The sequence below is a fragment of the Rhinolophus ferrumequinum genome, chromosome 27 (assembly GCF_004115265.2).
Source record: "Rhinolophus ferrumequinum isolate MPI-CBG mRhiFer1 chromosome 27, mRhiFer1_v1.p, whole genome shotgun sequence".
Lineage (NCBI taxonomy): Eukaryota > Metazoa > Chordata > Mammalia > Chiroptera > Rhinolophidae > Rhinolophus > Rhinolophus ferrumequinum.
Genome location: NC_046310.1, coordinates 3267788 through 3295443, shown reverse-complemented (window position 1 = coordinate 3295443; position 27656 = coordinate 3267788). Strand labels below are relative to the sequence as shown.

Sequence of the window (27656 nt, the reverse complement as noted above, 5' to 3'; positions counted from 1 at the left end):
GGTGTCTTATATCACTTTTGGAGCTAGTCTGTTACTGTCCCTAAAGAAAGTCGTACAAGTAACTATCAGGAAAACAGGTCCAGAAGTGATTTTGAAGTCATTAACAGGAATTGAGGAATATTGCAAAACTCTTTGAACTTTGATGTTTACTAACTGACCTCATTAAAGTAGCTTCCTGATAGAGCCCTTAAATTCAGAATCACACTTGATGCCTGATCGTGCAGCGGACTTAAGCCCCACTCCGCACGACTGGAACTTGTCCTGGGACACCATTGGGAAGAGCAAACATGCTGCTGCTGATCAGTGTCACCCTCACCGTGGGGGTGTCCTTGGGGGCTCCCGCACAAGGTGAGCTGAAACTACTGCAGTATGCAAGTTCCTTCTTAAGTGTAACTTACCTCTTTCATTTGTCTTTATTTTTTGAATGAATCAACTGGTACAAATAATCTGTATTATTAGATGTGGGATAATTATCACCTGTTCACCTAAGGGGAAAACAAAATCAATTGTTTTCTGTCTTCTGAGTTCCACAGCGTGAACAGCCAGTCCTATTGATTAGGGAGTCATGTGAATAGGCTCATGAAAACTTGACATGAAAATGTGTCGCAGAAAAACTTGATTATCACTCCACAGTGTTTGGGGGATTCTTATTTGTAGCACAGGAAAGCTTTGGACAGCGATGGAATTCTTCATAATCTTACATATGGTGATGATTTTATGGGTTCTTATGGCAAAACTCATCAGATCATACATTTTAAATATATTCAGTTGTTTTGTTTATTTCTTTATAAAGTGCTTAAAGGTCATTAACATCACTATTAATTATTAATATTTAACAAAATGAGCATATGCAAGAGACATATCTTTTAATAAAAAATGGAATATATTCTTAATTTCCAGTGTAATCCCAAGACATTTTCATTTGTTTTCTGAGATCATGTACAAATGTTGAAAATTTGAAAGTTTTTTTAAAAATCACTTTTATAATTAAATTTACAAATTCTTCATTACGATTTTCTGTCTGTCATTTTAGTTTATAATCCAATCCTCTCGTTTTCCAGTTCTCCTAACTGAACACTCTAATGAGCTTTATTGTGAACCCATTAAATACTATATATGACTGGAATATGCATCACTGTACATTTTTCATTTCATAATTTGTTGAATGTGGGGGTTTGTACATTATTTAATTGGGGTAGTTTCCTTCCCTAACAATAACAACACAAGAAAGCTTCCAGAGTGTACCCACTGAAAGCTTCCCAGACCCCAGCTCCCCAATAAGAAAGACTTGTGCATCCGCAGATTTTGGTATCAGCGAGCAGCTCCTGCGACCCATCCTTCATGGACTGGGAGGGTCAATCCTACCAGGTGCCTGAAAGTTAGACACTCAGAATACTTGTAAACCGTCCTTGTGAGAACTTCAGAAGTCCAGGAACTTGAGGGAAGAGAGAAGAACAGTGGAAGTGAGATATTATGACGTCAATGCCATGTGTGGAATATCACAATATATGTGGTGGTTTGGAGAAAGGGGATTCAAGAGTGCAGGGGACACAGATACATCAGAGGAAAATGTGGTTGAGGGATATAGTGCTATAGGGGAAGGACATGAGGCTGTGCTCATTTAATGCCACTTTGTCACATGACAAGGACAAAAATAACATCTGCTTTCTTTATTTCCATGTACTTGATTATTTTCCTGGGGAGTGATTACGGCCTTATCCACATATCCTTTTTCAGAAATTACATGTGACCGTCCATTTATCCTGAATGGTAACTACATTCCTGAGAAGACCAAATACACACTTACAGATATAATCATATACCATTGTAAAGAAGGCTTTTATCCTGCAACCAAAAGAATGATAGCAAGATGCACTAATACAGGCTGGGAGCCCCGTCCAAGGTGCACCTGTAAGTTTCAGTCATATCTTCACCTGCTTCTTAATTCTGAAATTACTTTCTCTGAAACACAAATAATGGGGACCTCGTAAGTCTGAATATTTGCCTTATGAAAAGCCAGGATTTAGAGGCATTCAAAGTAGCCAATTCTACGTAGAAAAAAACATCATTGGAAGTGAAAAACTTTTAAATTTTTGGTATTTGATATTAAATAGGTGCTTGTGTACATCATTCTATATTTCTCTAAATGATATAATTCTACTCTCAGAATGAAAACATCTGCAAGACTAGTATTACCTACAACCTAGCATGTTAGTTAATTATTTCTGTGTGCCAAATTTTCCTGTGAGGACAGAGTGCCAGAGACGAGTTTCCAGGCTCTCGGTCTCACGTGGAAAGGTGCTGGCTTGGATAGTAAATGACCATCAACTGTGACTGGATGGCAATCAGCTGTAACCAATTAGCCAATTATCTACTGATAACTGCCGTGACTGTGTTGGTTGGTTGGTTGGTTGGTTGGTTGGTTGGTTGGTTGGTTGGTTGATTGGTTGGCAGGGAGAAAAGGGGATGGTGGGTTGCAGCTAGCAAGGGGGTTGTTTGGGAGGGAAGTGGTCTGTGGATTGCGGATCGTGTGGATCCTACTTCATGTGTCTCACCCAGCCACCAGCGAGAATATAGTGATATGACTCCCCTATCTATGGCTCTGTGGGTGTTCCTTTCTGGCTTCACCAAGTCCTGCGTTCTTATGTGGGGAGCAGGACCAGAGACCCCACATGAGTCCCTGCATGACATTTCCCTAAAACAAATTGACTTGAAACTACTAGACTCCATACCTCAGAGTCCCCTGACTTGGAATTTGGGAGTGGCTTTGCTGCCAAGGTCAGAGTCAGGCTCTTGAGTCAGGACGTGGGCCTCGGCGGCCATCATGGAGGGCGGCTGCCAGGACGGCTCCCTCCTGGGGCTTTTGGCTGCAGCCTCAAGGCCTAAACACACAGGTCTCCATAGGATGCTTGACTGGCAACTCAATTCCCCAGAGCCAGTGATCTGAGAAAGAGGAGGAAGCCTCCACACCTCTCGTGACCTGGTCACACACTGTCACGTCAGCCATATGGGGCACAGAAGAGAGTCACTGAGTCCAGTATAGGCAGGTGGAGGGAAGTTAGGCTCACTTTTAGGAGGGAGGAGTGCTGAAGACACTGGAACTTTCTAAAGCCATCACCTGTCACAAAATGCCTCTCAATTCAACAGGGTATTTTATTTCTAGGGATGTTTCTTTAGCCCTCTTTCAAGTGTTTTCTGGCCTGACAATAATATTCCTTTTCTTTATCCATCACAGTTCATTGTAAAGGTTGCCCACACTTAACGCTGGATATTCCATGAATCAAAAATGTAATGACACAAGTTATAGGTCAGTGGTCTCAGTGTTATTTCAGGGCCCAAGTCCAAATGAATTTTGAAAGTATGATACCCTTGAAGAGGTGGCTATTATCACCATGAATCAGACCTCCACGTACAGAACAATTTGAGGAAAAGGACTGTTCATGTATTTATTTAGATAAAATTGACATACAATGTTATATTAGTGTCGGTATAAAACAGTGATTAAATATTTGTATATGTTCTGAAATGATCACAAAATAAGTCTTATTTACATCATCTGAATTTTATAATTTGTCCTAGAAATCCTAATGCAATGAAATTAATTATGTTAGTATGACAATATTATTCAATGAAACAATTTGTCTCTCATTGGATTTTTATTGAGGAAAAACATTATTCATACTGTTTATTTGTTTTTTTAGTATTGCAAGTGAAGCCCTGTGAATTTCCCAAAATAAAACATGGACACCTACATACTGCAGACAGAGAGAACACAGTACCTGTAGGAAAATGGTATGACTATTCCTGTAATGATAACTTTGTGACTCACTCAGGATCATTCTGGGGCCGCATTACTTGCACACGAGAAGGATGGTCGCCAGCAGTGCCCTGCCGCAGTACGTACACCTCTTTATAATAGTGCGTGTGTAAATATTTCTAACAGTGGAGAAACACAGGAGAACACAAGTAAGCTTTGTGTGATGAAAATAAGGTCAAGTGCTGAGTTCTATGAGCAAATGACCAATATAGGTTCTCCTTTTATGAGGAGTCTTCATTAATATAACATCAGAGATAAAAATGGAGACTTGATGAGAATACCTATTTCATTTTAATTATAAAACCTACACACAAATGATATCAAACATTGATTTTTCTATTTAAGAAACATTCGGTAGTAGCTTAGTTTTTCTTATGCTATATGTTATATTTGGATGCTTTTGCATTCTAATTTAAATATTGTAAAGATAGCTTTTAATTTACTATCTTGAACAAATTTATGAGTTTTTCATTTACATTTTGTAATTCTTAGGAAAATGTATCTTCAGTTCTGTGGTACATGGATGTACCGCAAATTATGAAGAATATTTCCAGGGTGAATCTGTAAGCGTTGAGTGCCATCCCGGCTACAGCCTTCCCAATGAGCAGACCTCAATGACATGTACAGAGAATGGCTGGTCCCCTCGTCCCAGATGCATTGTCAGTAAGTTAACTCATGTGAGATCCCAGGATGTCTGTGATTTTCTAAGACTCACCTGTAAAAACTGTGGCAAAGTGTTCATGGAAGCTTCTTCTTCCGCCAGTTCACCTGTTTGCTTTTATTCTCCCAAGTGTATGAGTGGATACCCTGAACTCCGGATGCGTATGTTGAAAAATAAATGAGCCTACTGAGAGACCTTAGTCAAAATCACAGCTCACGATGACAAAGTGGGTCCATGTAGGAATAACGTGACATCGGCCTGGGGCTCAGTCACAGTTTCTATTGTCCTCAGCACAAAAAGCACTGAAGTTGACAGTCACCATGGATAGAGCATCCCTGTGGGATGCTGATTTTTGTGTATTTTATTCAGTATGATTGACATACTCTGGTATGCCAAGGGTTTTCTCTTCTAGTGTTGTAGTCTGGAAAATTGCCCCATCAAAAAGTCACTTTGAGTTCACATCATTTGCTTCTATCCCTCCAGAATTTTCATTAGGCCCTGAGTGTTTCCTCAAGCCTCCCAAGGTTCTTTTCACATGTTTAATTCAGTTTCCTCATTGTTTATGGCTGGAACTTTCTGTTTCTCTTCACTCTTCTGGCCTGGATTGAACAATTTAGTAAATTTCTTCAATGAACCACCTTTTAACTATGTACATTTTTGCTAGTGTTTGTTTCTACTTGATTTCTGCTCATATTTTTTTTAAGTTTTTATCTTTTATTTATTTATTTATTCATTTATTTATTTATTTTTATTGGGGAAGGGGAACAGGACTTTATTGGGGAATAGTGTGTACTTCCAGGACTTTTTTTTTTTTTCCAAATCAACTTATTGTCCTTTCAATCTTAGTTGTGGAGGGTGCCGTTCAGCTTCAAGTTGTTCCTTTCAGTCTTAGTTGTGGAGGGCGCAGCTCAGCTCCTGGTCCAGATGCCGTTGCTAGTTGCAGGGCGGGAGACCACCATCCCTTGCGGGAGTCGAACCTGCAACCTTGTGGTTGAGAGGATGTGCTCCAACCAACTGAGCCATCCGGGATGCACCTCAGCTCAAGGTGCCGCCGTATTCAATCTTAGTTGCAGGGGACAGAGCCCACCATCCCTTGCAGGACTCTAGGAATTGAACTGGCAACCTTGTGGTTGAGAGCCCACTGGCCCATGTGGGAATCGAACCGGCAGCCTTCGGAGTTAGGAGCACGGAGCTCCAACCGCCTGAGCCACCGGGCTGGTCCCTCTGCTCATATTTTTATATTTTGAAATGTGTTGTTTTCAGCTTTAATGGGGTATAATGACCAATAGGAATTGCGTACGTTTAAGGTGTACAGCTTGCTATTTTGATATATGTGTACGTTATGAAATAATCACCATCATCACTCTAATTACCATAACCGTCAGCTCACATAGTTTACTTTTTTCCATGTGATGAGAACACATAAGATCTAGCCTCAGAATATTTAAAGCAAAATGCATAAAAGGACCCATTGTTAGGAGACCTGGGCAGCTGGAGGATTCCAGGTCCATTGGATACACAGGTTTCTAGTAATTTCATAGAAGGGATTCTGAGTATTTTGAACCTTGCTTTGCTCCAAAAAAATTTTTTAATAAAAATGATTTAATACCTTTGGAAATTTATAGCTTATCTTCTCTGACACAAGACCTTGGATGATTAGGTTTTTCCAGGTTTTCATTTACAAATGACTCCATGTTTTCTATCTGGTTATGTTGTTTGAGTGCTTATAAAAATGTTTATTGAATACATGCTTATCTTTTCCTTATGCTCTTTGCCTTTTAGAAACATGTTCAAAATCAGACCTAGAAATTCCAAATGGATTTATTTCTGAATCAGATCCTACATATCCTGTACAAAAACAAGTACAATATAAGTGCAAACAAGGATATGTGACAGCAGATGGTCAAACCACAGGGTTGATTACATGTCAACAAAGTGGATGGTCAGCTCAGCCCACATGCATTAGTAAATAATTCACGATGTTAGTGTTCATTGTCCTGGTGACTGCTATACAAAAGTTTCCTTTATCTGAATTTTTGGGGTTGTGGGGGGAGTAAGCTGAGGTGGTTTCATTTGAAGATAGAATTTTGAGAAAGTATACGTTTTTCTTTTTTCGACTGTTAAGTTTAATTACCAGCAGGGGGGGAAGTCAGTCCATCTTTCCGTTTAAGTTCTCTCCACTGTGCAGCATCCTGTGACTTAGTAACTAGTTAGGCGCCTTTTGTGGCTGTCGGTGTAAACTCATTTGTTTTTAGCTGAGATCATTTGCCTGTTGTACCTGTTTTTAGGTGATCAGACTTTTATATCAGTGTGTTTTTCTTAGACATAAAAGTTAACATTTTGCAGGGAAGGTATGGATTCAGAGGGTCTCATGGTGGAATAATATCACCTGTGTAATTTATATGCTGGAATAATGTCACCTGTGGAATTCATATGTCTGACACCGAAGGCTGGGTGGCTCTTCTGAAAACTCATTTCCTTTAGAAAACCTACACAGACACCTTGTTAGGGGCAAAGAGAAGCGCTTCCAGACAGAACAGATCGCTCTGTGCTGCGTGGGGTCTCCGTCCCACAGACTTCAGACTGTTGGACCAGATTCATCTCACTGCTGCCACTTTGGATGGTCCCTTAATCCTCCAACATTAAAAGTAAATATTTATCTGACAGTTGCTGAAACAAAAATTAGAATATTGGTTATGACGTTGTTGTTCTCTATTAGTTTCCTATTGGCTTCCAGAGTGTCTATGATCTAGGGCATTAAGCCAGAGACATACCTGAGGAGAACGTGTGTTGGGTAGTAGAGAACTCTGATTGCCTAACTTCAGAATTTAATCTTCCATCGTTTTTTGAAATCGGTATTGAAAGTACCCATAGATACATATATTGTGTCTGACAGTGGACGGACTGCTTTTGTCATTTTTTTTTTCCATGGTATATAACTCTTCAGCACAAAATAACATTGACTGTCAGAGCATTTTAAAGTGGTGCTTAATGGATACACAGACGTGGTAAAGTGTCTGATGCCCTGAATCACGTTCATTTGGCTTTAGAATACTGTGGCATGCCGGTATTCGAGAATGCCACAGCCGTCATTACTGGTGCCCGGTTCAGAGTGAATGACACACTGGACTATAAATGCCTGGACGGATATGAAAACCAAGATGGAAAAAGCACAGCGTCCATGGTCTGTGGTGAGAATGGCTGGACCCACTTGCCTAAATGCTACAGTAAGTAATTTTATTCGGGCACTTCCTTGGTCAAGAGTTGAAAAGCACATATGTGTGTAGTCCTGGTTGGACTGTGCTTTATCTGGGACATTTTTAAGACACGAGGTTTTATTTCATGTTGTGTTTGTTTATTTAATTAAAGTTTATTGGGGTGACAATTGTTAGTAAAGTTACATAGATTTCAGGTGTACAATTCTGTATTACATCATCTATAAATCCCATTGTGTGTTCACCACCCAGAGTCAGTTCTCCTTCCATAACCATATATTTGATCCCCCTTACCCTCATCTCCCACCCCCCTCCCCCCTTACTCTCTGGTAACCACTAAACTATTGTCTGTGTCTATGAGTTTTTGTTTCTCATTTGTTTGTCTTGTTCTTTTGTTGTTTTTGGTTTATATACCACATATCAGTGAAATCATCTGGTTCTCTGCTTTTTCTGTCTGACGTATTTCGCTTAGCATATAATCTCAAGATCCATCCATGTTGTCACAAATGTTCCTATATCATCTTTTCTTACCTCCGAGTAGTATTCCACTGTGTATATATACCACAACTTTTTTATCCATTCATCTATCGAAGGACATTTTGATTGTTTCCATGTCTTGGCCACTGTAAATAAAGCTGCAATGAACACTGGAGCACACATGTCTTTATGTATAAATGTTTTCAGATTTTGGGGGTAGATACCCAGGAGAGGGATTGCTGGGTCATATGGTAATTCTATTCATAATTTTTTGAGGAACCTCCACACTGCCTTCCATAGCAGCTGCACCAGTCTGCATTCCCGCCAACAGTGTATAAGGGTTCCTTTTTCTCCACAGCCTCTCCAACACTTGTTACTATCTGTCTGGCTGATGATAGCCATTTTAACTGGGGTGAGATGATATCTCATTGTGGTTTTTATTTGAATTTCTCTGATGATTAGTGATGTGGAGCATTTTTTTCATATGTCTATTTGCCATTTGTATGTCCTCTTTAGAGAAATGTCTCTTCAGGTCCTATACCCATTTTTCATTTGGGTTGTTTGTTTTTTTGTTGTTGAGTTGCATGAGTTCCTTGTATATTTTGGATATTAGGCCCTTATCATAGGCACTGTTTGCAAAAATCTTCTACCATTCAGTTGGCTGCCTCTTTATTTTGTTGATGGTTTCTTTTGCTGTGCAGAAGCTTTTAAGTTTGAAATAGTCCCATTCGTTTATTTTAGCTTTTACTTCCCTTGCCTTTGGAGTCAAATTCATAAAATGCTCTTTGAACCCAAGGTCCATAAGTTTAGTATGTATGTTTTCTTCTGTACAGTTTATTGTTTCAGGTCTTATGCTTAAGCCTTTGATCCATTTTGAATTAATTTTGGTACAGTCAAGTTTCATTCTTTTGCACGTGGCTTTCCAATTCTACCAGCACCATTTATTGAAGAGGCTGTCTTCTCTCCACTGTATGTTTTTTACTTCTTCGTCAAAAATTATCTGTCCATATTTATGTGATTTTATTTCTGGGTTCTCAGTTCTAGTCCATTGGTCTACATGTCTGTTTTTCTGCCAATACCCTGCTGTTTTGATTATTGTTGCCCTGTAGTACAAGCTAAAGTCAGGGAGTGTGATACCTCCAGCATTGTTCTTTTTTCTTAAGATTGCTTTGGCTACTTGGGGTCTTTTGAGGTTCCAAACAAATCTCATGATTTTTTGTTCTATTTCTTTTAAAAATGCCATTGGAATTTTGATGGGGATTGCATTAAATCTGTATATTGCTTTGGGTAATACGGCCATTTTAACTATGTTGATTCTTCCAATCCATGAGCACGGAATGCCTTTCCATTTCTTTGTGTCTTCTTCGATTTCTTTTAAGAATAAGACGCAAGGTTTAAAATGCAAGATAGGGTTCAGGTATGGAGTTTGTATAGATAGTTTCCCATAAAAGTATAGATTTTCCCTCAACATATAAATTGCTGTTTTCCAGAATCTACAGACATGTGTGGGCGTCCTCCATCCATTAGCAATGGAGACATCACCTCCTTTCTATTAGCAGTTTATCCTCCAGGGTCAAGAATTGAATATCAATGCCAGGCCTACTACCAACTCCGGGGTTCTAAATACGTAACATGTAATGAAGGAACGTGGTCAGAACCACCAAAGTGCATGGGTAAGTGGTTAATATTCTTCTGCACCCTGAGAAAATAATGTTTGGCACATGCCCATGTCTGGTCCAGTCGTCATGGATTCACTCTAAAAGTGTGTTCACACACTGCTCTTCTGCTGAAAGCTTGACATTCAAAAACTGATGTGCCAGGTGATAAGCTTGGGAAATTCCAGTGTAGACAATGACACAGTTTCTTTGAAACGTGAGCGGGCACCTACTCAGAGGCTGATACATTAGCTGACTTCACTGTAGATCAAACCTTAATTATTAGCCTCTGTTTATGTGGCCCTTTCTACACGAGATCTAAGGAAAATCGGGGCTCCAAATCCTGGAAGTGGCAGGACCAAAGAGCAAAGCAATATACCCAAGTCAGAATAGTCTAGGAATAGCCCCAAACCAGATTTCATAGGAAAAACGCGTGTTGAATTTCAAAGGTAAATTCTAAATCTCAAGTTTGATTGAGGAGATTTTGAAGTTTAAGATTGTGTGACAGCACAAGCACTACCTTTTCTGAGCTTTACAAATATGAACCGATTATCATTCTCTGAGGACATAAAATCAGTTCGATGACAGAGGGAAGACTTTATTTTGAGTCTCTGAATTGAAAGAAGCATTGAACATTCAAGAAGGTAAATTTGTGCTTGCAATAGTAAACTTGAAAAAGTTCTAGATCATATGTTTGGAGCAATATCTAGAGCTCAGATGATACATCTTTTTGGATATAAACAACATCTGAATGTACTCAGGATCTCTTGAAAACTTTTGATATTGGAAGATACATATATCTATCATCTACTTCTTTCAATTCAGAGTCTACAGTGACTTCAAACACTCCCCATTTATTCACATTCTGTTATTTTAAATCTATGTTTGTATTTTCCTCTTATGCCACAATGTGGGAGAACTGTAGAAAACCACAAATTTCTAATAAACAGCCTTCTGTTCAAATGCAGCTGTCCATACACATAGACATCTATCTATCTATCTGTCTGTCTGTCTGTCTTTCTATCTAGCTATCTATCCCACTTACATGGCCCTTTCTGTACAAGATCTAAGGAAAACATTCATTAGGTTGAAGTTTTCTTAGTCCCAAAAAGGGAAGATTATTGTTTTTATTTATGTTTTTCTTTCAGATCCATGTGTAATATCTGAACAAAGCATGAATAAAAATAACATACAGTTAAAAGGGAAAGAGGACAAAACGTACTATGCAAAAACTGGGGATCTCATTGAATTTGTGTGTAAATCGGGACACACTGCAGCTACATCACAGCAAACGTTTCAAGCAGTGTGTCAAGAAGGGGCGGTGGAGTACCCCAGATGTGAATAAAGAAGCAGTTACCCCACATATCCGGCCACCTTCCACCTACCGCTCTTACTTCTCAGAGCTTGCTAAGATAACTTCTGATATCTTGCTGCTACGTCCTGCTTTATTTCAAAGAAAATAAAAACGATGTGGTAGTCTCAATGTTCAACTTAGCTTCCCACAAATGCGTTAAAACAAACTATATCATCCCTTACACTTGTACTAAGACAATAGTTATTTTCCAGTCCCAAGTATTAGACGATAATACTTACCAATACATTAAACACAGCAATATGGTAATTATATGCTTTCTGTGTATTGAATAGGTGTTGAAACATTCAAACAAAATAAGCGAGCTTAGAATTTATTGGGGGAAATGGTGCAATCATAAAATTAGATATTAAAATAGAAAGTGAAAACAATCACATTACAAACTCCCTTAGTGCGGTCAGGGGCTGAATCTCTAGATGAAGAAATGGCATTGTGAGGAATACAGGGAACTTTTATTTTTTATCCTGTTTTCGTTTGTTCGCTTGGAACTGGTTTACAACGTCGAAGAGTTGTTCTTCCGTTGACAAAAATAGTAAATCATGTTAAATCTTAAAATACCTGCTTATAGAAAAATTGTTGCTAAGTAAATAAAGCAACTGAATTTTTATTTTCTCATCTGTACTTTAGAAAGCATATAAAAACCAAATTAAAATCCCTGTGAAATTGAAACCTCGTCTAATAACTACTCTCCAATTCCTACTTCAGAAGAAGTCTATCAGGCAAACTACCTCTCCGTTTGGGTTAGACTTTTTACATTTCCCATTTGCTCCATTTTTCCTCCGAAGGAACTACGCTGAGTGCCAATGAAGTCTGTTTTAACGTGTAATAATCTCCTGTGTTTTGATCTTTCTGTTATATGAAGAAATAGATACCTATGAATTCCTTAGAATCCAAAGATGGATACGCTTGACCCTTGACTCCTGACCCCAGCCCTGACCCTCACTATGGCCGCCAGAATCTCGCGAGAGCAGAGGTTCCAGCGGTAAACATGGCCAGCACAATCTGGCGGGCAGGGGTTCACGAGATAGACGTGGCCACCACCATGTCCGGAGAGCGAGGGGTTCTCGGCTAAATGAACCATGGCCACCGCCACGTCGCCAGAGGGGTGTGTTTCTCACGATAAACAAAACCGTGGGCCCCGCCATGTCACGAGGTTGGGTTCTCTTGATAAACTAAACATGGCCGCAGCCACGTCACCAGACGGCGTGTCTCTTGGGATAAACAAAAGTGTTTCCCATTCCAAGGGCCCATCGTCTGGACTTGGACAGTGCGATGTAAACAGTGAGACAGGCCAACCAGCCTCTTTACCGCTCAGGCCAGGACGCGGAGGCCTCGCCACACGGAGTGCAGAGGACGCAGCCCTCCCAGAGCCGCAGGGTCCCAAAGGTAATGAGAGAAAGCACAGACAGACCTTCCTCACACGGCTGGTCAGGATGGGGGGGATAGGGTGTCCCAGGTCTCCCACAAAATGTGAGGCACTGCCAGGCCCAAACCCACTCATTCTGCCGATCTAAGTTCAGGAAAGAGAAAAAGGACTCGCACCCCTTCTAACTTCTATCCAATCCTGCACACACAGACCAGGAGCTGTAATATACGAACACCTAGAATGCTCCGAAAAATTTAATTTCCAAAGACAGTGAGGAAAAATCAGGTAAATACGACATTTTTGACAAGGGTAGGAGTGGGCTCTTAGATCTTAAATGTACATACAGGAGATTTACAGGTAATTCAGGAAAAGCTGAACACACGTGGCAGGTAAAGTTTTGTTAGGCTCCTGGTTGGAGTCTTCCTGTGTACTGCTAAGGGGCTTGTGCGCAGGTTTTTATTTGTCTTTCACAAGTTTTAAGGAGGTAGGGAAAAGGGGAGCCAGGCTGGACAAAGGAGGCCCGTGTTTATAAAAGTGCCCCTTTTCCAATTTTTTTTCCTGTATTTAGCTCAGCAGGCTCGGGCCCTTGTGGGCTGTGCTTACATTTGTGATCCACGTGGCAGAGGGCCCAGGGGACATGCTAAGACTTTCTCATTTCTATCAGAGTGAAAAATCAGCTTCCATTTTTGTCAAGTTTCTGATCGGTTATTAAGTCCTTTACAACCTGTTTCAACATACCAATTCTCATAATCTTGTATCTCTATAAACTTTTTTTTTTTAATTTACACAGCTCTTGATTTTCCCTTCTGCCTTTTTTAAACCTGATGTTGATATTAGCATCTATAAGGCACAAGAAGCTGAAGAACTAATTCAAAAGATGAAGAATAGTTAAATTTCCTTGTATCCCTTTGCATTAAACATGTGATCTTTTTCTAGGTTCCAATAAAACAGCCGTTTGTCAATGAGAGTTCTCTAACACATTTTCCAATTTAGAAGTTTTTCCAGTTCAAGGATCCATAGTCTGGCCACTGACGATAGGATTTTAATAGCTATTACACATTTCTCTAAATGACATATTTCTACTATCAGAATGAAAACATTGGCAAGACTAGTATTATCTACCACCTAGTATGTTAGGTAATTATATCTGTGTACCAAATTTTCCTGTGGGGACAGAGTGCCAGAGAGCAGTTTCCAGGCTCTCGGCCTCACGTGGAAAGGTGCTGGCTCGGTTATTAGGTGGCCATCAGCTGTAATCAGTTAGCTACGTCACTAGCCACTAATATAACTGCCGTGGCTACGCTAAGGAGTTGGTTGTTGGTTGGTTGGCGGAGCAGTGGACGGTGGATTGCGGATCCTGTGGCTTCTGCGGCTCCTGCTTCCAGAATCTCCAACCCAGCCGCCAGCTAGAGTATTGTGGTATGTCTCCCCCATCTGTGGCTCCGTGGGTGTTCCTTTTTGGCCTCACCACGTCCTGTGTTCTTCTGCGAGGAGCGGGACCAGAGTCCCTGCATGACAGCTACTCAAACCAATTAACCTTTTCACAGCTGAACCAAAGAAGCCAAAGGCTTTCTGTCCCTGCGGTATTTCCTTGTCATGAGAAACAGCACAAGAGACATAGATGCAAATATGACCACCTCTGGGAGGAAAGATTCAATAACGAAAACCTGTGAGTCGCTACTCCCGAGAAACTAGCTTCAGAAATATTTTTTCCTGCCAATCTACTTGTAGAAGAGAGGAGAAGGACACGCTGCACTTCTAAATTCTCCCAAACCCCACAGAAATAGACTGCGAAGGATGACAGGAAAAACAAACACCGCTTACCTCTGCCGGCAGAGGTCCTCAGCTCCCAGCTGCAGAGGTTTCTAGGAGCTATCAGTGCCCCAGTTAGTAATTCTCCTTGCAGGCTCTCCAATACTGTGAGGGCTTTAAACGTTAATTCTTTTGCTCTCACCTTGTAAGTGTGTTATCGGAGAGCCGGTCTGAGCCATGACAGGAAGGCATTCCAGGATGTAGGAACAATGCCTCGTGAACAAAGGAAAGCAGGCCAAGGATTTAGTAAAAGAAAGAAAATATATTCCCGAAATGCAGGTGTGGACAGGCACAATACGAAAGTGACTGCGTCCAAACAAAGAAAATTAAGGATTATATTTGAATGAGGGCGCAGAATATTCAGGGGTGAGTGACAGGTGATCCCGGGGCGGTGCCAGGGCATTGCCAGGGCGACGACTCCTTCTCATTGGAGGAGGGATTCCCTTGTAGGAACTGTCAAGGGGACACAAGGGGTGGAGATTTTTCCCACTGGAATGTTAATAGTGTTGGAATCCTTTACACTTAGCTGTAGCTGCACCTTTTCTTAGGCATGATGTCTCTTTGTTTCCCCTTACATCTTTCTTCCTTTCCTCCCCCTGTTCTCCAGGTGGCCCTGTTCTCTCTCCCTATGGTAACAACTTCTTCTAGCTGAACTAATCATTAAAATAACAGAATCAGATTAGTAAAGTAAAATCGAATTTTAACATGTGCACGGGGAATTCACATACGTGTAAAATTTCCAAAGACAGGTCAGATTGGGTGTTTTGCAGGTAATCTAGGAAGAGTGTCCCACTCACAGAAGTTACATTGTTAGGCAATCCAAAAAATAATGGGACACAGGGGAAGGGTGATCAGTAGTCTCCACTGGGCATCTTTCCGCCTTATGCGAAGGAGTTTATGCCAAGGTCCCCTTCCTACACCGGGTCTTTCCCTCTGAATCTCTTAGGTAGGAAAGGGGGAGGGTCAAAGGTTCTTTATGAGTCTTTTGTTTCTTAACAACCAGCTTAAAAGTCAGTATTCTCAAAGGCAAAACTTTTGTTCTTCTTCATTCCCGCGTTTGAAACTTTAATAAAAGTTTCACCTCCAGAAGGTAAACCAGTAGACTGTTCCTTATTTCGTTGATCTAATCCTTTGGTCCTGAGAATAAGTTAGCTTAAATTGTTGAATCTCACTGCATGATGCAGTGATGTAGATATATTCCCAAAGTTCACCTTTTATTAAATATATCTGATTGCTTAGGTGGGGGAGGAAGAAATTTTCCTCTACCCTCAAGATTCTTTTGGCTGCTCTAATAATCAAATAGACGTGAGACAGATTAGCAAGAGAAAAATAAGCAGATGTAATACATACATCAAGGTCAAGGATATCTATGAATTCCTCACTTGCTTTTGAAAATGAAAGTGTCTCCACCAGACCTAGGCAGCGCCCTGCCTTCAAATCTTCGGATAGCCCAGGGCGATCCCCCAGTCAGGGACTCATCTTTGTTCCAGTCCCTGTACCAACAGGATGGCAAATGGCCTCAGCAAACTTTGCTTTCACCGCCACCATGATGACAGTTATCTCACAACATAAAGTTCTCTGAAAACACAATGGCCGCTATCGTAACCGTCTCCTCCACACCTCACACATCTAATGGAAGTGATAATGCAATGAAACAAGTTGCTGTTGGCCAGATCACCCTGCTGGATGTGCTTCTGCGTCAAGCAATCCTTCATGTCTGCTGTCATTTCACTCACTCTTTACATGACTTTCTCAACTTTCTCTGGTCTCTTCAGTCCTTGAACTTCTCTTCCCATGATCCTTCCCCATTCTCAGCAGGGGACGTCCCCTCCTGGACAGAGAAATAAGAACCATCTGACATGAATCACCTCATTCCAGCCACAAAACCAGCCCCTTCTCCCAGAGAAGAGTCATTTGCTACTTGTGCCTTGGGGCCCACCTCTTCTCACTTTTCCAGGGACCCTCTGCAATCGCTATTCCATATTTTCCCGATATCCACCTCCTGTCTTTCTTTACTGACCCATTCCTATTTGGTTTGAACATGCTCCAATTTTACCCTTTTTAGGCAAAAGACTCCTTTATTCTTCTCTCCCCCTTTATAAAAACTACTATAGCATCTCATTTCAATCAGTGACTTCCTAAAAGTCTCTTCTACATTCAATAATGTTAATCCTCTACTATAATGTAGACTTCTTATCCCTAGGGTGCTTGCTATTTTTTAATATTGATGGAAATATTGAATTAACAATAATGGAGGGGCGGTTCGGACTGGTGGCTCAGGTGGTGAGAGCCCAAGCTCTGAGCAACAGAGCGGCCAGTTCAATTCCCACCTGGACCAGCGAGCTGTGCCCTCCACAACTAGAATGAAGACAAGCTGCAGCTGAGCTCTAGGGTTGTCTGAGGGCTCAGCTGGTTAGAGCTTATGCTATCAGCCACAGGGTTGCGGGTTCGACTTCCACAAGGGATGGTTAGTGTGTTCCGCCCCTTGCGACTAATGACAACTGGCCCTGGATCTGAACTGCGCCCTCCACAACTATTGAAATGATGACTTGGAAAAAATCCTGGATGGACACACTGTTCCCCAATAAACTCCTGTTCTGCTTCCCCAATAAAATCTTTTAAAATAAAAGAAATATATACCACATCTTTTAATCACAGTTCCACATTGTGGTAAATAGAATAACTTTATTATAAATCTAGATATCCTGGATTATAAGTAATCTGTTTTTTTCTTTTTCAGGATTGCATTTCCATATGAATTTTTGAATGGTGTCATCAATTATTTTGGCTAAATAAAAGAATTTTTCTGGGTCATGTTCAAAGCATAAATTGATTGGGGAGAATTGGCATCTTAATGATTGGTAAGTGTTCCAATCCATAAACATGATGGATTTCTTCTTTCATTTGCCTTTTAAATTTTTTCTCAGCAATATTTTGCAATTTTCAGAGTAGATATGTTCAAATATTTTGTTGAATTTATTCCGTGATATTTCATGTTTTTTTCATATTTATAAAGAATAATATTGTGTTTTAAAATTTCATTTTCCAAAGTTTGTTCCCAATATAAAGAAAATGCTTTTGTGTATTAGCACTAGTTGATCTTTTTTGTGCAAGCCTTAAAGTTTTTCTAAATGACAGATTGATATTTAAGTCTTTCCTTACCATTTTCATGCCTTTTTTTATCCTTGCCTTTGTGAATCTGAATAAATTATCACCTGGATTAATTTATTATTACTATTATCAGTATTATTATTAAAAGCTTCTCATTATTCTCTTGTAAGTCTCTCTTGAATTTTGTTTTATCTGATGTTACCATAACCACTCCACCTTGTGTTTGCTGAGTTCATACAAGGTTTACAGTTTTCAACATTTTGCTTTCAACGTGTCAGGTTTTTACATTTAAATGGCTGTCTTTGGAAACAGCATATAATTGGGTTTTCCTTTTAATCCAATTCTACTTTATCTTATTTATCATTGGCCTGTTAAATTTATGCCAATATTTAATATAGACAGATTAATTTACACCATTTGCCAGTTGCTTCTATCTCTCTCATCTATTCTTCATGGGCCTTACCTCCATTCGTTTACATTAGTGTCATGCCTTTAGCATTTATTTCATACATTCATTGTTCAATTTTTTACTAGTTGCATGAGCACTTACATTAGACATCTTGGCAATCACATTGGTAGTTAATCATTAATCCCCTCAGTTGAGGATTAAAGGCTTTTATAAAACTCTTTGAACTTTGATATTTACAAAAGGACCTCAATAAAGTAGCTTCCTGGTAGAGCCCTTAAATTCAGAATCACACTTGATGCCTGATCGTGCAGCGGACTTAAGCCCCACTCCGCACGACTGGAACTTGTCCTGGGACACCATTGGGAAGAGCGAACATGCTGCTGCTGATCAGTGTCACCCTCACCGTGGGGGTGTCCTTGGGGGCACCCACAGAAGGTGAGCTGAAATGAAACTAGTGCAATATTCAAGTTCCTTCTTAAGTGTAACTTACCTCTTTCATTTGTCTTTATTTTTTGAATGAATCACCCGGTACAAATAATCTGTATTATCAGAAGTGGGATAATTATCATCTATTCACCTAAGGGGAAAACAAGATCAATTGTTTTCTGTCTTCTGAGTTCCACAGCGTGAACAGCCAGTCCTATTGATTAGGGAGTCATGTGAATAGGCTCATGAAAACTTGACATGAAAATGTGTCGCAGAAAAGCTTGAATATAACTCCACAGTGTTTGGGGGATTCTTATTTGTAGCACAGGAAAGCTTTGGAGAACGATGGAATTCTTCATAATCTTAACCTATGGCGATGATTTTACAGGTTCTTATGTCAAAACTCATCAGATCATACATTTTAAATATATTCAGTTTACTGTGTTTTAATATATAAAGCTCTTAAAAGTCATAAATATCACTATCGATTATTAATATTTAACAAAATTAGCTATATGCAACAGACATATTGCTATTAATAAAAATGGAATATAAAAAAAAGGAATATAGTCTTAATTTCCAGTGTAATCCCAATACATTTTAGCTTGTTTACTGATATCATGGACAAATGTTGGAAACTTGAAAGTTTTTAAAATACCAGTTCTATAATTAAATTTATGAATTCTTCATTATGATTTTCTGTCATTTTAGTTTATAATCCAGCCCTCTCATTTTCCAGTTATCTTAACTGAACACTCTAATGAGTTTTATAGTGTCCCATTAAATACCAGATATGAGTAGAATGTGCATCACTGTACATTTTTCATTTCATAATATGTTGCGTGTGGGGTTTTCTACATTATTTAATTGGGGCCTTTTCCTTCGCTAACAACAGTAACAACAAAACTTTCAGAGTGTACCCATTGAAAGCTCCCCAGACCCCAGCTCCCTCATAAGACAGACTTGTGCATCCGCGGATTTTGGTATCAGCGAGCAGCTCTTGGGACCCATCCTTCATGGACCGGGAGGGACAATGCTACCAGGTGCCTGAAAGTTAGACACTCAGAATATTTGTAAATGGTCCTTGTGGGAACTTCAGAGGCCACGAACTTGAGGGAAATGAGAAGAACTGTTGAAATGAGATATTATGACATCACTGCCACATGTAGAATATCATTATATATGTGATGGTTTGGGAAAAAGAGGTTCAAGAGTGCAGGGGAAATAAGCACATCAGAGGACAAATGTGGTCGAGGGATACAGTGCTATAGGGGAAGGACATGAGGCTGTGCTCATTTAATGCCATTTTGCCACATGGTAAGGACAAAAATAACATTTGCTTGCTTTGTTTTCATGAATTTGATTATTTTCATGGAGACTAATTACGGCCTTATCCACATATCCTTTTTCAGAAATTGCGTGTGACCCTCCCTATATTCCAAACGGTAACTACAGTCCTCAAAGGACCAAATACAGACTTGAAAATGTAATCACATACCAGTGTAAAAACGGCTTTTCTCCTGCAACCCGAGGAAATACGGTGAGATGCACTAGTGTAGGCTGGGAGCCCCGTCCAAGATGCACCTGTAAGTACCTTTCCTATATTCACCTGCTTCTTAATTCTGTAATTACTTTCTCGGAAACAAAAAAAAAAATGGGGACTTAATAAGTCCAAATCTTTGCCTTTTGTAAAGCCAGGATTTAGCCACATTCTTTGCTTTTCAAAGTAACCGATTCTAAGTAGGAAAAAAACATCATTGTAAGTGAAAAACTTTTAATTTTTTGCTATTCGATGTTAAGTAGGTACTTGTATATATCATTATATATTTCTCTAAATGACATATTTCTACTATCAGAATGAACACTTGGCAAGACCAGTATGATCTACCACCTAGTATGTTAGTTAATTATTTCTGTGTACCAAATTTTCCCTCAAACATTATTGACTTGAAAAAAGAAGCCTCTATCACCTCAGAATTCCTTGGGTCTGGAGTTTGGGAGTGGCTTAGCTGCCAAGGTCAGAGTCAGGCTCTTGAGTCAGGACATGGGCCTCGGCGGCCATCATGGAGGGCGGCTGCCAGGACGGCTCCCTCCTGGGGATTTCGGCAGCAGCCTCAGGGCCTAAACACACGGGTCTCCATAGGATGCTTGACTGGCGGCTCAGTTCCCCAGAGCCAGTGATCTGAGAGAGAGGAGGAAGCCTCCACACCTCTCGTGACCTGGTCACACACTGTCACCTGTCATACGTGGTCTAGAAGAGAGTCAGTGAGTCCAGTACAGGTGTGTGGGGTGGGTGTGGAAGGGAGGCAGTTAGGCTCCCTTTTAGGAGGGAGGAGTGCTGAAGACGCTGGATTTTTCTAAAGCCATCACCTGTCACAAAATGCCACTCAATTCAATGGGGTATTTTATTTCCAGGGATGTTTCTTTAGCCCCTTTCAACTGTTTTCTGTCCCAACAATCATATTCCTTTTCTTTATCCATCACAGTTCATTGTAAAGGTGGCCCACACTTAAGCTGGATATTCCATGAATCAAAAAGTGTAATGACACTAGTAATAGGTCAGTGGCCTTATTGTTATATCAGGGCCTGAGTCCAAATGAATTTTGAAGGTATGATACCCTTGAAGAGGTTTATCACCATGAAACTGCCCTCCACGTGCAGAACAATTTGAGGAAAAGGATTATTCACTTATTTATTTATTTATTTATTTATTTATTTATTTATTTAGACAATATTGACATATAACATTGTATTAGTTTCAGGAGCAAAACATAATGGTTCAATATTTGTATATATTGTGAAATGATCACAAAACAAGTCTCATTATGTCATCTGAATGTTATAACTTTTATTGTCCTAGAAATCTAATGTAATAAGTGTAATTATGTTAATGAGAAAATATGACTCATCAATGAAATAATTTGTCTCAATGGATTTTTATTAAGGCAAAACATTATTCACACTGTTTTTTTGGTTTGTTTGTGTTTATTGCCAGTTCAACCCTGTGCTTTTCCTGAAATAAAACATGGAAGCCTACATAATGAAAATAGATATAAACCATACTTCCCAGCAGCTGTAGGAAAGTGGTATTATTATTCCTGTAATGACAACTTTGTGACTCACTCACGATCATTCTGGGATCACATTACTTGCACACGAGAAGGATGGTCGCCAGCAGTGCCCTGCCGCAGTACGTACACCTCTTTATAATAGTGAGTGTGTAAATATTTCTAAGAGCAGAAGTGAAAAACACACAGGACAACACAAGTAAGCCTTGTGTGATGAAAACAAGGTCAAGGGCTGAGTTCTATGAGCAAGTGACCAATACAGGTTCTCCTTTTAGGAGGAGTCTTCATTAATAAAACATACGAGATAAAAATAGAGACTTGACGAGTATACCTATTTCATTTACACATTTTAATTATAAAACTACAAATAAATGATATGAGTATTGATTTTTCTATTTAAGAAACATTTGGTAGCAGCTTAGTTTTTCTTATGCTATATATCATATTTGGATGCTTTTGCATTCTAATTTAAATATTGTAAAGATAACTTTTAATTTACCATGTTGAACAAATTTATGAGATTTTATTCATCATTTTGTAATTCTTAGGAAGATGTCTCTTCAGGTATGTGGTACATGGATATACCCCAAGTTCTGAAGAATATCATAAAGATTATTTCCAGGGTGATACTGTAAGAGTTGAGTGCCATCCCGGCTACAGCCTTCCCAATGAGCAGACCTCAATGACATGTACGGAGAATGGCTGGTCCCCTCCTCCCACATGCATCCCTGTCAGTAAGTAAACTCGTCTGAGATCCCAGGATGTCTGTGATTTTCTAAGACTCACCCACAATAACTGGCAAAATGTTCATGGCAGCTTCTTCTTCTGCCAGTTCACCTGTTTGCGTTTATTCTCCCAAGTGTGTGAGTGGATACACTGAACTCCAGATGCATATGTTGAAAAATAAATGAGCCTACTGATAGACCTTAGTGAAAAATACAGCTCATGATGACAAAGTGGGTCCACGTAGGAATAACGTGACTTCAGCCTGGGGCTCAGTCATGGTTTCTATTGTCCTCGGCACAAAGAGCGCCGAAGTTGACAGTCACCATGGATAGAGCATCCCTGTGGGAGCCGGGGGATCTAGCAGGGAAGTGTCAGCACAGCATCACAGAAAAAGCCACCAAGAGTGGAGGCCATGAAGAAGCAAGAGGGACAGGGCCGCCACCTGGGTTACCTCCCCGAGGCGCTCATCATGGGGGATAGGGATTGCTGGCTTTCGTTTCATTCTGGAAGGCTAAATGGGTAATGGGTCAACTTGACCCCTTCAAGGCTCTTAACTAAACTTTACAAAGGCTGGTCTGGCGCCTTTACTCTAGGAGTTTATTTAGAATGCGGATGAGTGAGGCCTCTTCTGGTCTCTCTACTAAGGACTGGTGTTTAAAGAGGTCCTTCCACTCTGATCAAATCGGAATGTTTTCCAGGGTTGTGTGTGCTCTGGAAATCTTTGATTTGTGGGTTCTTCTTCTAGCAGTTACCCGTTCTCATGGGGTTGTGCCCTGCACTGTAGTGCGATATATTCAGTCAAAGAATCTAGTGATTTCTGTGCAGATCCGTTGAGCTATACATTGCATTCCGTAGTTTCTTCCTCTGGTTCTCTACGTTCAACTTCTAGTGATGTCCACTTCTGGGAGATCACTTGTGTACTTTACTCAGTATGATTGACATACTCTGGTGTGCCAAGGGTTTTCTCCTCCAATGCTGTAGTCTGGAAAAATCCCCCAAATAAAGGCACTTTGAGGATACAGCTCACATCATTTGCCTCTATCCCTCCATAAGTTTCGTTAGGCCTTGAGTGTTTCCCAAGCCTTACAAGGTTATTTTTATATATTTAATTCAGTTTCCTCATTGTTGATGCCTGGAAGTTTGTTTCTCTTCACGCTTCTTGCCTGGTATTTATCAGTTTGGTAAATTTCTTCATTAAACCACCTTTTAACTATGTACGTTCTCTCTCGTGTTTGTTTCTATTTCAGTTCTGCTCATATTTTTATTTTCTGAAATTTGTTGTTTTCAGCTTCAATGTGTATAACTGACCAACAGGAATTGCGTATGTTTAAGGTGTACAGCTTGCTATTTGATATATGTATACGTTGTGAAATGATCACCACGATCACCCTAATGACCATATCCGTCAGCTCACATAGTTCATTTTTTTCCTTGTGATGAGAACACTTAAGATCTAACCTCAGAATATATAAAGTAAAATGCATGAAAGGACCCATTGCTAGGAGAGCTCTGGGTAACTGGAAGATTCCAGGTCCATTAGATACACAGATTTCTAGTAATTTCTAACAAGGGAATCTGAGTATTTTAAATCTTTCTTTGCTCCTAAAATTTTTTTTAATAAAGTATCTTGATTAATTACCTTATGGAACTCATAGCTTTTCATCTCTGACTCAAGACCTTGGATGATTAGGTTTTTCCAGGTTTTCATTTACAAATGACTCCATATTTCTATATGGTTATGTTGTTTCAGTCCTTATGAAAATGTTAATTGAATAACATGCTTATCTTTTCCTTATGCTCCCTGCTTTTTAGAAACATGTTCAAAATCGGACCTGGAAATTCCAAATGGATTTATTTCTGAATCAGATCTTACATATCCTGTAGAAAATCAAGTAGAATATAAGTGCAAACAAGGATATGGGACAGCAGATGGTCACACCACTGGGTCGATTACATGTCAGCAAAATGGATGGTCGACTCAGCCCACATGCAATAGTAAATAATTCACGATGTTAGTGTTCATTGTCCTGGTTACCAGCGTACAAAAGTTTCTTTTATCTGCATTCTTTGGGGGTGTGGGTGGGAGTATGCTGAGGTCGTTTCATTTGAAGAGATACAAAATGTTGAGTAATATATATAATTTTTTGCCTGTTAAGATTAATTACTAGCAGGGGGGGAAGTCAGTCCATGTTTCAGCTTAAGTTCTTTCCACTGTGCAGCCTCCTGTGACTTAGTAACTAGTTAGGCGCCTTTTGTGGCTGTCGGTGTAAGCTCATTTGTTTTTAGCTGAGATCATTTGCCTGTTGTACCTGTTTTTAGGTGATCAGACTTTTATATCAGTGTGTTTTTCTTAGACATAAAAGTTAACATTTTGCAGGGAAGGTATGGATTCAGAGGGTCTCATGGTGGAATAATATCACCTGTGTAATTTATATGCTGGAATAATGTGACCTGTGGAATTCATATGTCTGACACCAAAGGCTGGGTGCTCTTCTGAAAACTCATTTCCTTTAGAAAACCTACACAGACACCTCGATAGGGGAACAGAGAAGCGCTTCCAGACAAAACTGATCTCTCTGTGCTGAGCGGGGTCTCCGTCCCACAGACTTCAGACTGTTGGACCAGATTCATCTCAGTGCTGCCACTTTGGATGGTCCCCTAATCCTCCAACATGTAAAAGTAAATATTTATCTGACAGTTGCTGAAAGAAGAATTAGAATATCGGTTATCACATTGTTCTCTATTAGTTTCCTGTTGGCTTCCAGAGTGTCTATAATCTAGGGCATTAAGCCAGAGACATACCTGAGGAGAACGTGTGTTGGGTAGTAGAGAACTCTGATTGCCTAACTTCAGAATTTAATCTTCCATCGTTTTTTGAAATCGGTATTGAAAGTACCCATAGATACATATATTGTGTCTGACAGTGGACGGACTGCTTTTGTCATTTTTTTTTCCATGTTATATAACTCTTCAGCACAAAATAACATTGACTGTCAGAGCATTTTAAAGTGGTGCTTAATGGATACACAGACGTGGTAAAGTGTCTGATGCCCTGAATCACGTTCATTTGGCTTTAGAATACTGTGGCATGCCGGTATTCGAGAATGCAACAGCCGTCATTACTGGTGCCCGGTTCAGAGTGAATGACACACTAGACTATAAATGCCTGGATGGATATGAAAACCAAGATGGAAAAAGCACAGCGTCCATGGTCTGTGGTGAGGACGGCTGGACCCACTTGCCTACATGCTACAGTAAGTATTTTCATTCGGGCACTTCCTTGGTCAAGAGCTGAAAAGCACATATGTGTGTAGTCCTGGTTGGACTGTGCCTTATCTGGGACATTTGTAAGACGCGAGGTTGAAAATGCAAGGTGTAGGGTTCAGATATGGAGTTTTGTATAGACGGTTTCCCATAAAAGTATAGATTTTTCCTCAACATATAAATTGCTGTTTTCCAGAATCTACAGACATGTGTGGGCGTCCTCCATCCATTAGCAATGGAGACATCACCTCCTTTCTATTAGCAGTGTATCCTCCAGGGTCAAGAATTGAATATCAATGCCAGGCCTACTACCAACTCCGGGGTTCTAAATACGTAACATGTAATGAAGGAACGTGGTCAGAACCACCAAAGTGCATGGGTAAGTGGTTAATATTCTTCTGCACCCTGAGAAAATAATGTTTGCCACATGTCCATGTCTGGTCCAGTCGTCATGGATTCACTCTAAAAGTGTGTTGACACACTGCTGTTCTGCTGAAAGCTTGACATTCAAAAACTGATGTGCCAGGTGATAAGCTTGGGAAATTCCAGTGTAGAAAATGACACAGTTTCTTTGAAACATGATCGTGCACCTACTCAGATGCTGATACATTAGCTGACTTCACTGTGGATCAAACCTTAATCATTATCCTCCATTTACGTGGCGAGATCTAAGAAAATCGGGGCTCCAAATCCTGGAAGTGGCAGGACCAAAGAGCAAAGCAATATACCCAAGTCAGAATAGTCTAGGAATAGTCCCAAACCAGATTTCATAGGAAAAAATGCGTGTTGAATTTCAAAGGTAAATTCTAAATCTCAAGTTTGATTGAGGAGATTGTGAAGTTTAAGATTGTGTGACAGCACAAGCATTACCTTTTCTGAGCTTTACAAATACGAACCGATTATCATTATCTGAGGACATAAAATCAGTTCGATGACAGAGGGAAGACTTTACTTTGAGTCTCTGAATTGAAAGAAGCATTGAGCATTCAAGTAGGTAAATTTGTGTTTGCAATAGTAAACTTGAGAAAGTTCTAGAACATGTTTAGAGCGATATCTAGAGCTCAGATGATACATCTTTTTGGATATAAACAACATGTGAATGTACTGAGGATTTCTTGAAAACTTTTGATATCGGAAGATACATATATATATATATATATATCATCTACTTCTTTCAATTCAGAGTCTACAGTGACTTCAAACACTCCCCATTTATTCACATTCTGTTATTTTAAATCTATGTTTATATTTTCCTCTTATGACCACAATGGGGGAGAACTATAGAAAACCACAAATTTCTAATAAACAGCCTTCTATTCAAATGCAACTGTCCATACACATATACATCCTATCTATCTATCTGTCTGTCTGTCTTTCTATCTAGCTATCTATCCCACTTATATGGTCCTTTCTGTACAAGATCTAAGGAAAACATTCATTAGGTTGAAGTTTTCTTAGTCCCAAAAAGGGAAGATTATTGTTTTTATTTATGTTTTTCTTTCAGATCCATGTGTAATATCTGAACAAAGCATGAATAAAAATAACATACAGTTAAAAGGGAAAGAGGACAAAACGTACTACGCAAAAACTGGGGATCTCATTGAATTTGTGTGTAAATCGGGACACACTGCAGCTACATCACAGCAAACGTTTCAAGCAGTGTGTCAAGAAGGGGTGGTGGAGTACCCCAGATGTGAATAAAGAAGCAGTTACCCCACATATCCGGCCACCTTCCACCTACCGCTCTTACTTCTCAGAGCTTGCTAAGATAACTTCTGATATCTTGCTGCTACGTCCTGCTTTATTTCAAAGAAAATAAAAACGATGTGGTAGTCTCAATGTTCAACTTAGCTTCCCACAAATGCGTTAAAACAAACTATATCATCCCTTACACTTGTACTAAGACAATAGTTATTTTCCAGTCCCAAGTATTAGACGATAATACTTACCAATACATTAAACACAGCAATATGGTAATTATATGCTTTCTGTGTATTGAATAGGTGTTGAAACATTCAAACAAAATAAGCGAGCTTAGAATTTATTGGGGGAAATGGTGCAATCATAAAATTAGATATTAAAATAGAAAGTGAAAACAATCACATTACAAACTCCCTTAGTGCGGTCGGGGGCTGAATCTCTAGATGAAGAAATGGCATTGTGAGGAATACAGGGAACTTTTATTTTTTATCCTGTTTTCGTTTGTTCGCTTGGAACTGGTTTACAACGTCGAAGAGTTGTTCTTCCGTTGACAAAAATAGTAAATCATGTTAAATC

The 27656-nt window shown here is 39.7% G+C and overlaps 1 protein-coding gene across 5 annotated transcripts; it reads left to right on the top strand.

Moving 5' to 3' along the window:
• Nucleotides 1-178: 178 nt before the first annotated feature.
• Nucleotides 179-27225, top strand: LOC117018464 (complement factor H-related protein 3-like). Of its 5 annotated transcripts, XM_033099421.1 has the most exons (12): nucleotides 190-348; nucleotides 1738-1911; nucleotides 3702-3896; nucleotides 6261-6443; nucleotides 7529-7705; nucleotides 9661-9843; nucleotides 21317-21511; nucleotides 21938-22123; nucleotides 23928-24110; nucleotides 25193-25369; nucleotides 25576-25758; nucleotides 26884-27225. In XM_033099421.1, exons 1-12 carry the CDS (start codon nucleotides 288-290, stop codon nucleotides 27078-27080), a joined length of 2094 nt encoding a protein of 697 aa, XP_032955312.1. In that variant the 5' UTR covers nucleotides 190-287; the 3' UTR covers nucleotides 27081-27225. The 5 variants fall into 5 exon arrangements, with proteins under 5 accessions (XP_032955310.1, XP_032955309.1, XP_032955312.1 ...); XM_033099419.1 differs by lacking the exons at nucleotides 6261-6443; nucleotides 21317-21511; nucleotides 21938-22123; ... (2 more) ...; nucleotides 25576-25758; nucleotides 26884-27225 and adding exons at nucleotides 4310-4480; nucleotides 10974-11315 and having other exon boundaries at nucleotides 179-348; XM_033099418.1 differs by lacking the exons at nucleotides 6261-6443; nucleotides 7529-7705; nucleotides 9661-9843; nucleotides 21317-21511; nucleotides 23928-24110 and having other exon boundaries at nucleotides 187-348.
• The last annotated feature ends 431 nt before the right edge of the window (nucleotides 27226-27656 follow it).

What these genes read in the sequence shown, in the direction of transcription:
- LOC117018464 (XM_033099421.1), top strand. Translation starts at nt 288, where the DNA reads ATGCTGCTGCTGATCAGTGTCACCCTCACCGTGGGGGTGTCCTTGGGG. An exon ending in GCCCCGTCCAAGGTGCACCT is followed by an intron (nt 1,912 to 3,701) that starts GTAAGTTTCAGT and finishes TTGTTTTTTTAG; the next exon opens with TATTGCAAGTGAAGCCCTGT. An exon ending in TCCCACATGCATCCCTGTCA is followed by an intron (nt 22,124 to 23,927) that starts GTAAGTAAACTC and finishes CCTGCTTTTTAG; the next exon opens with AAACATGTTCAAAATCGGAC.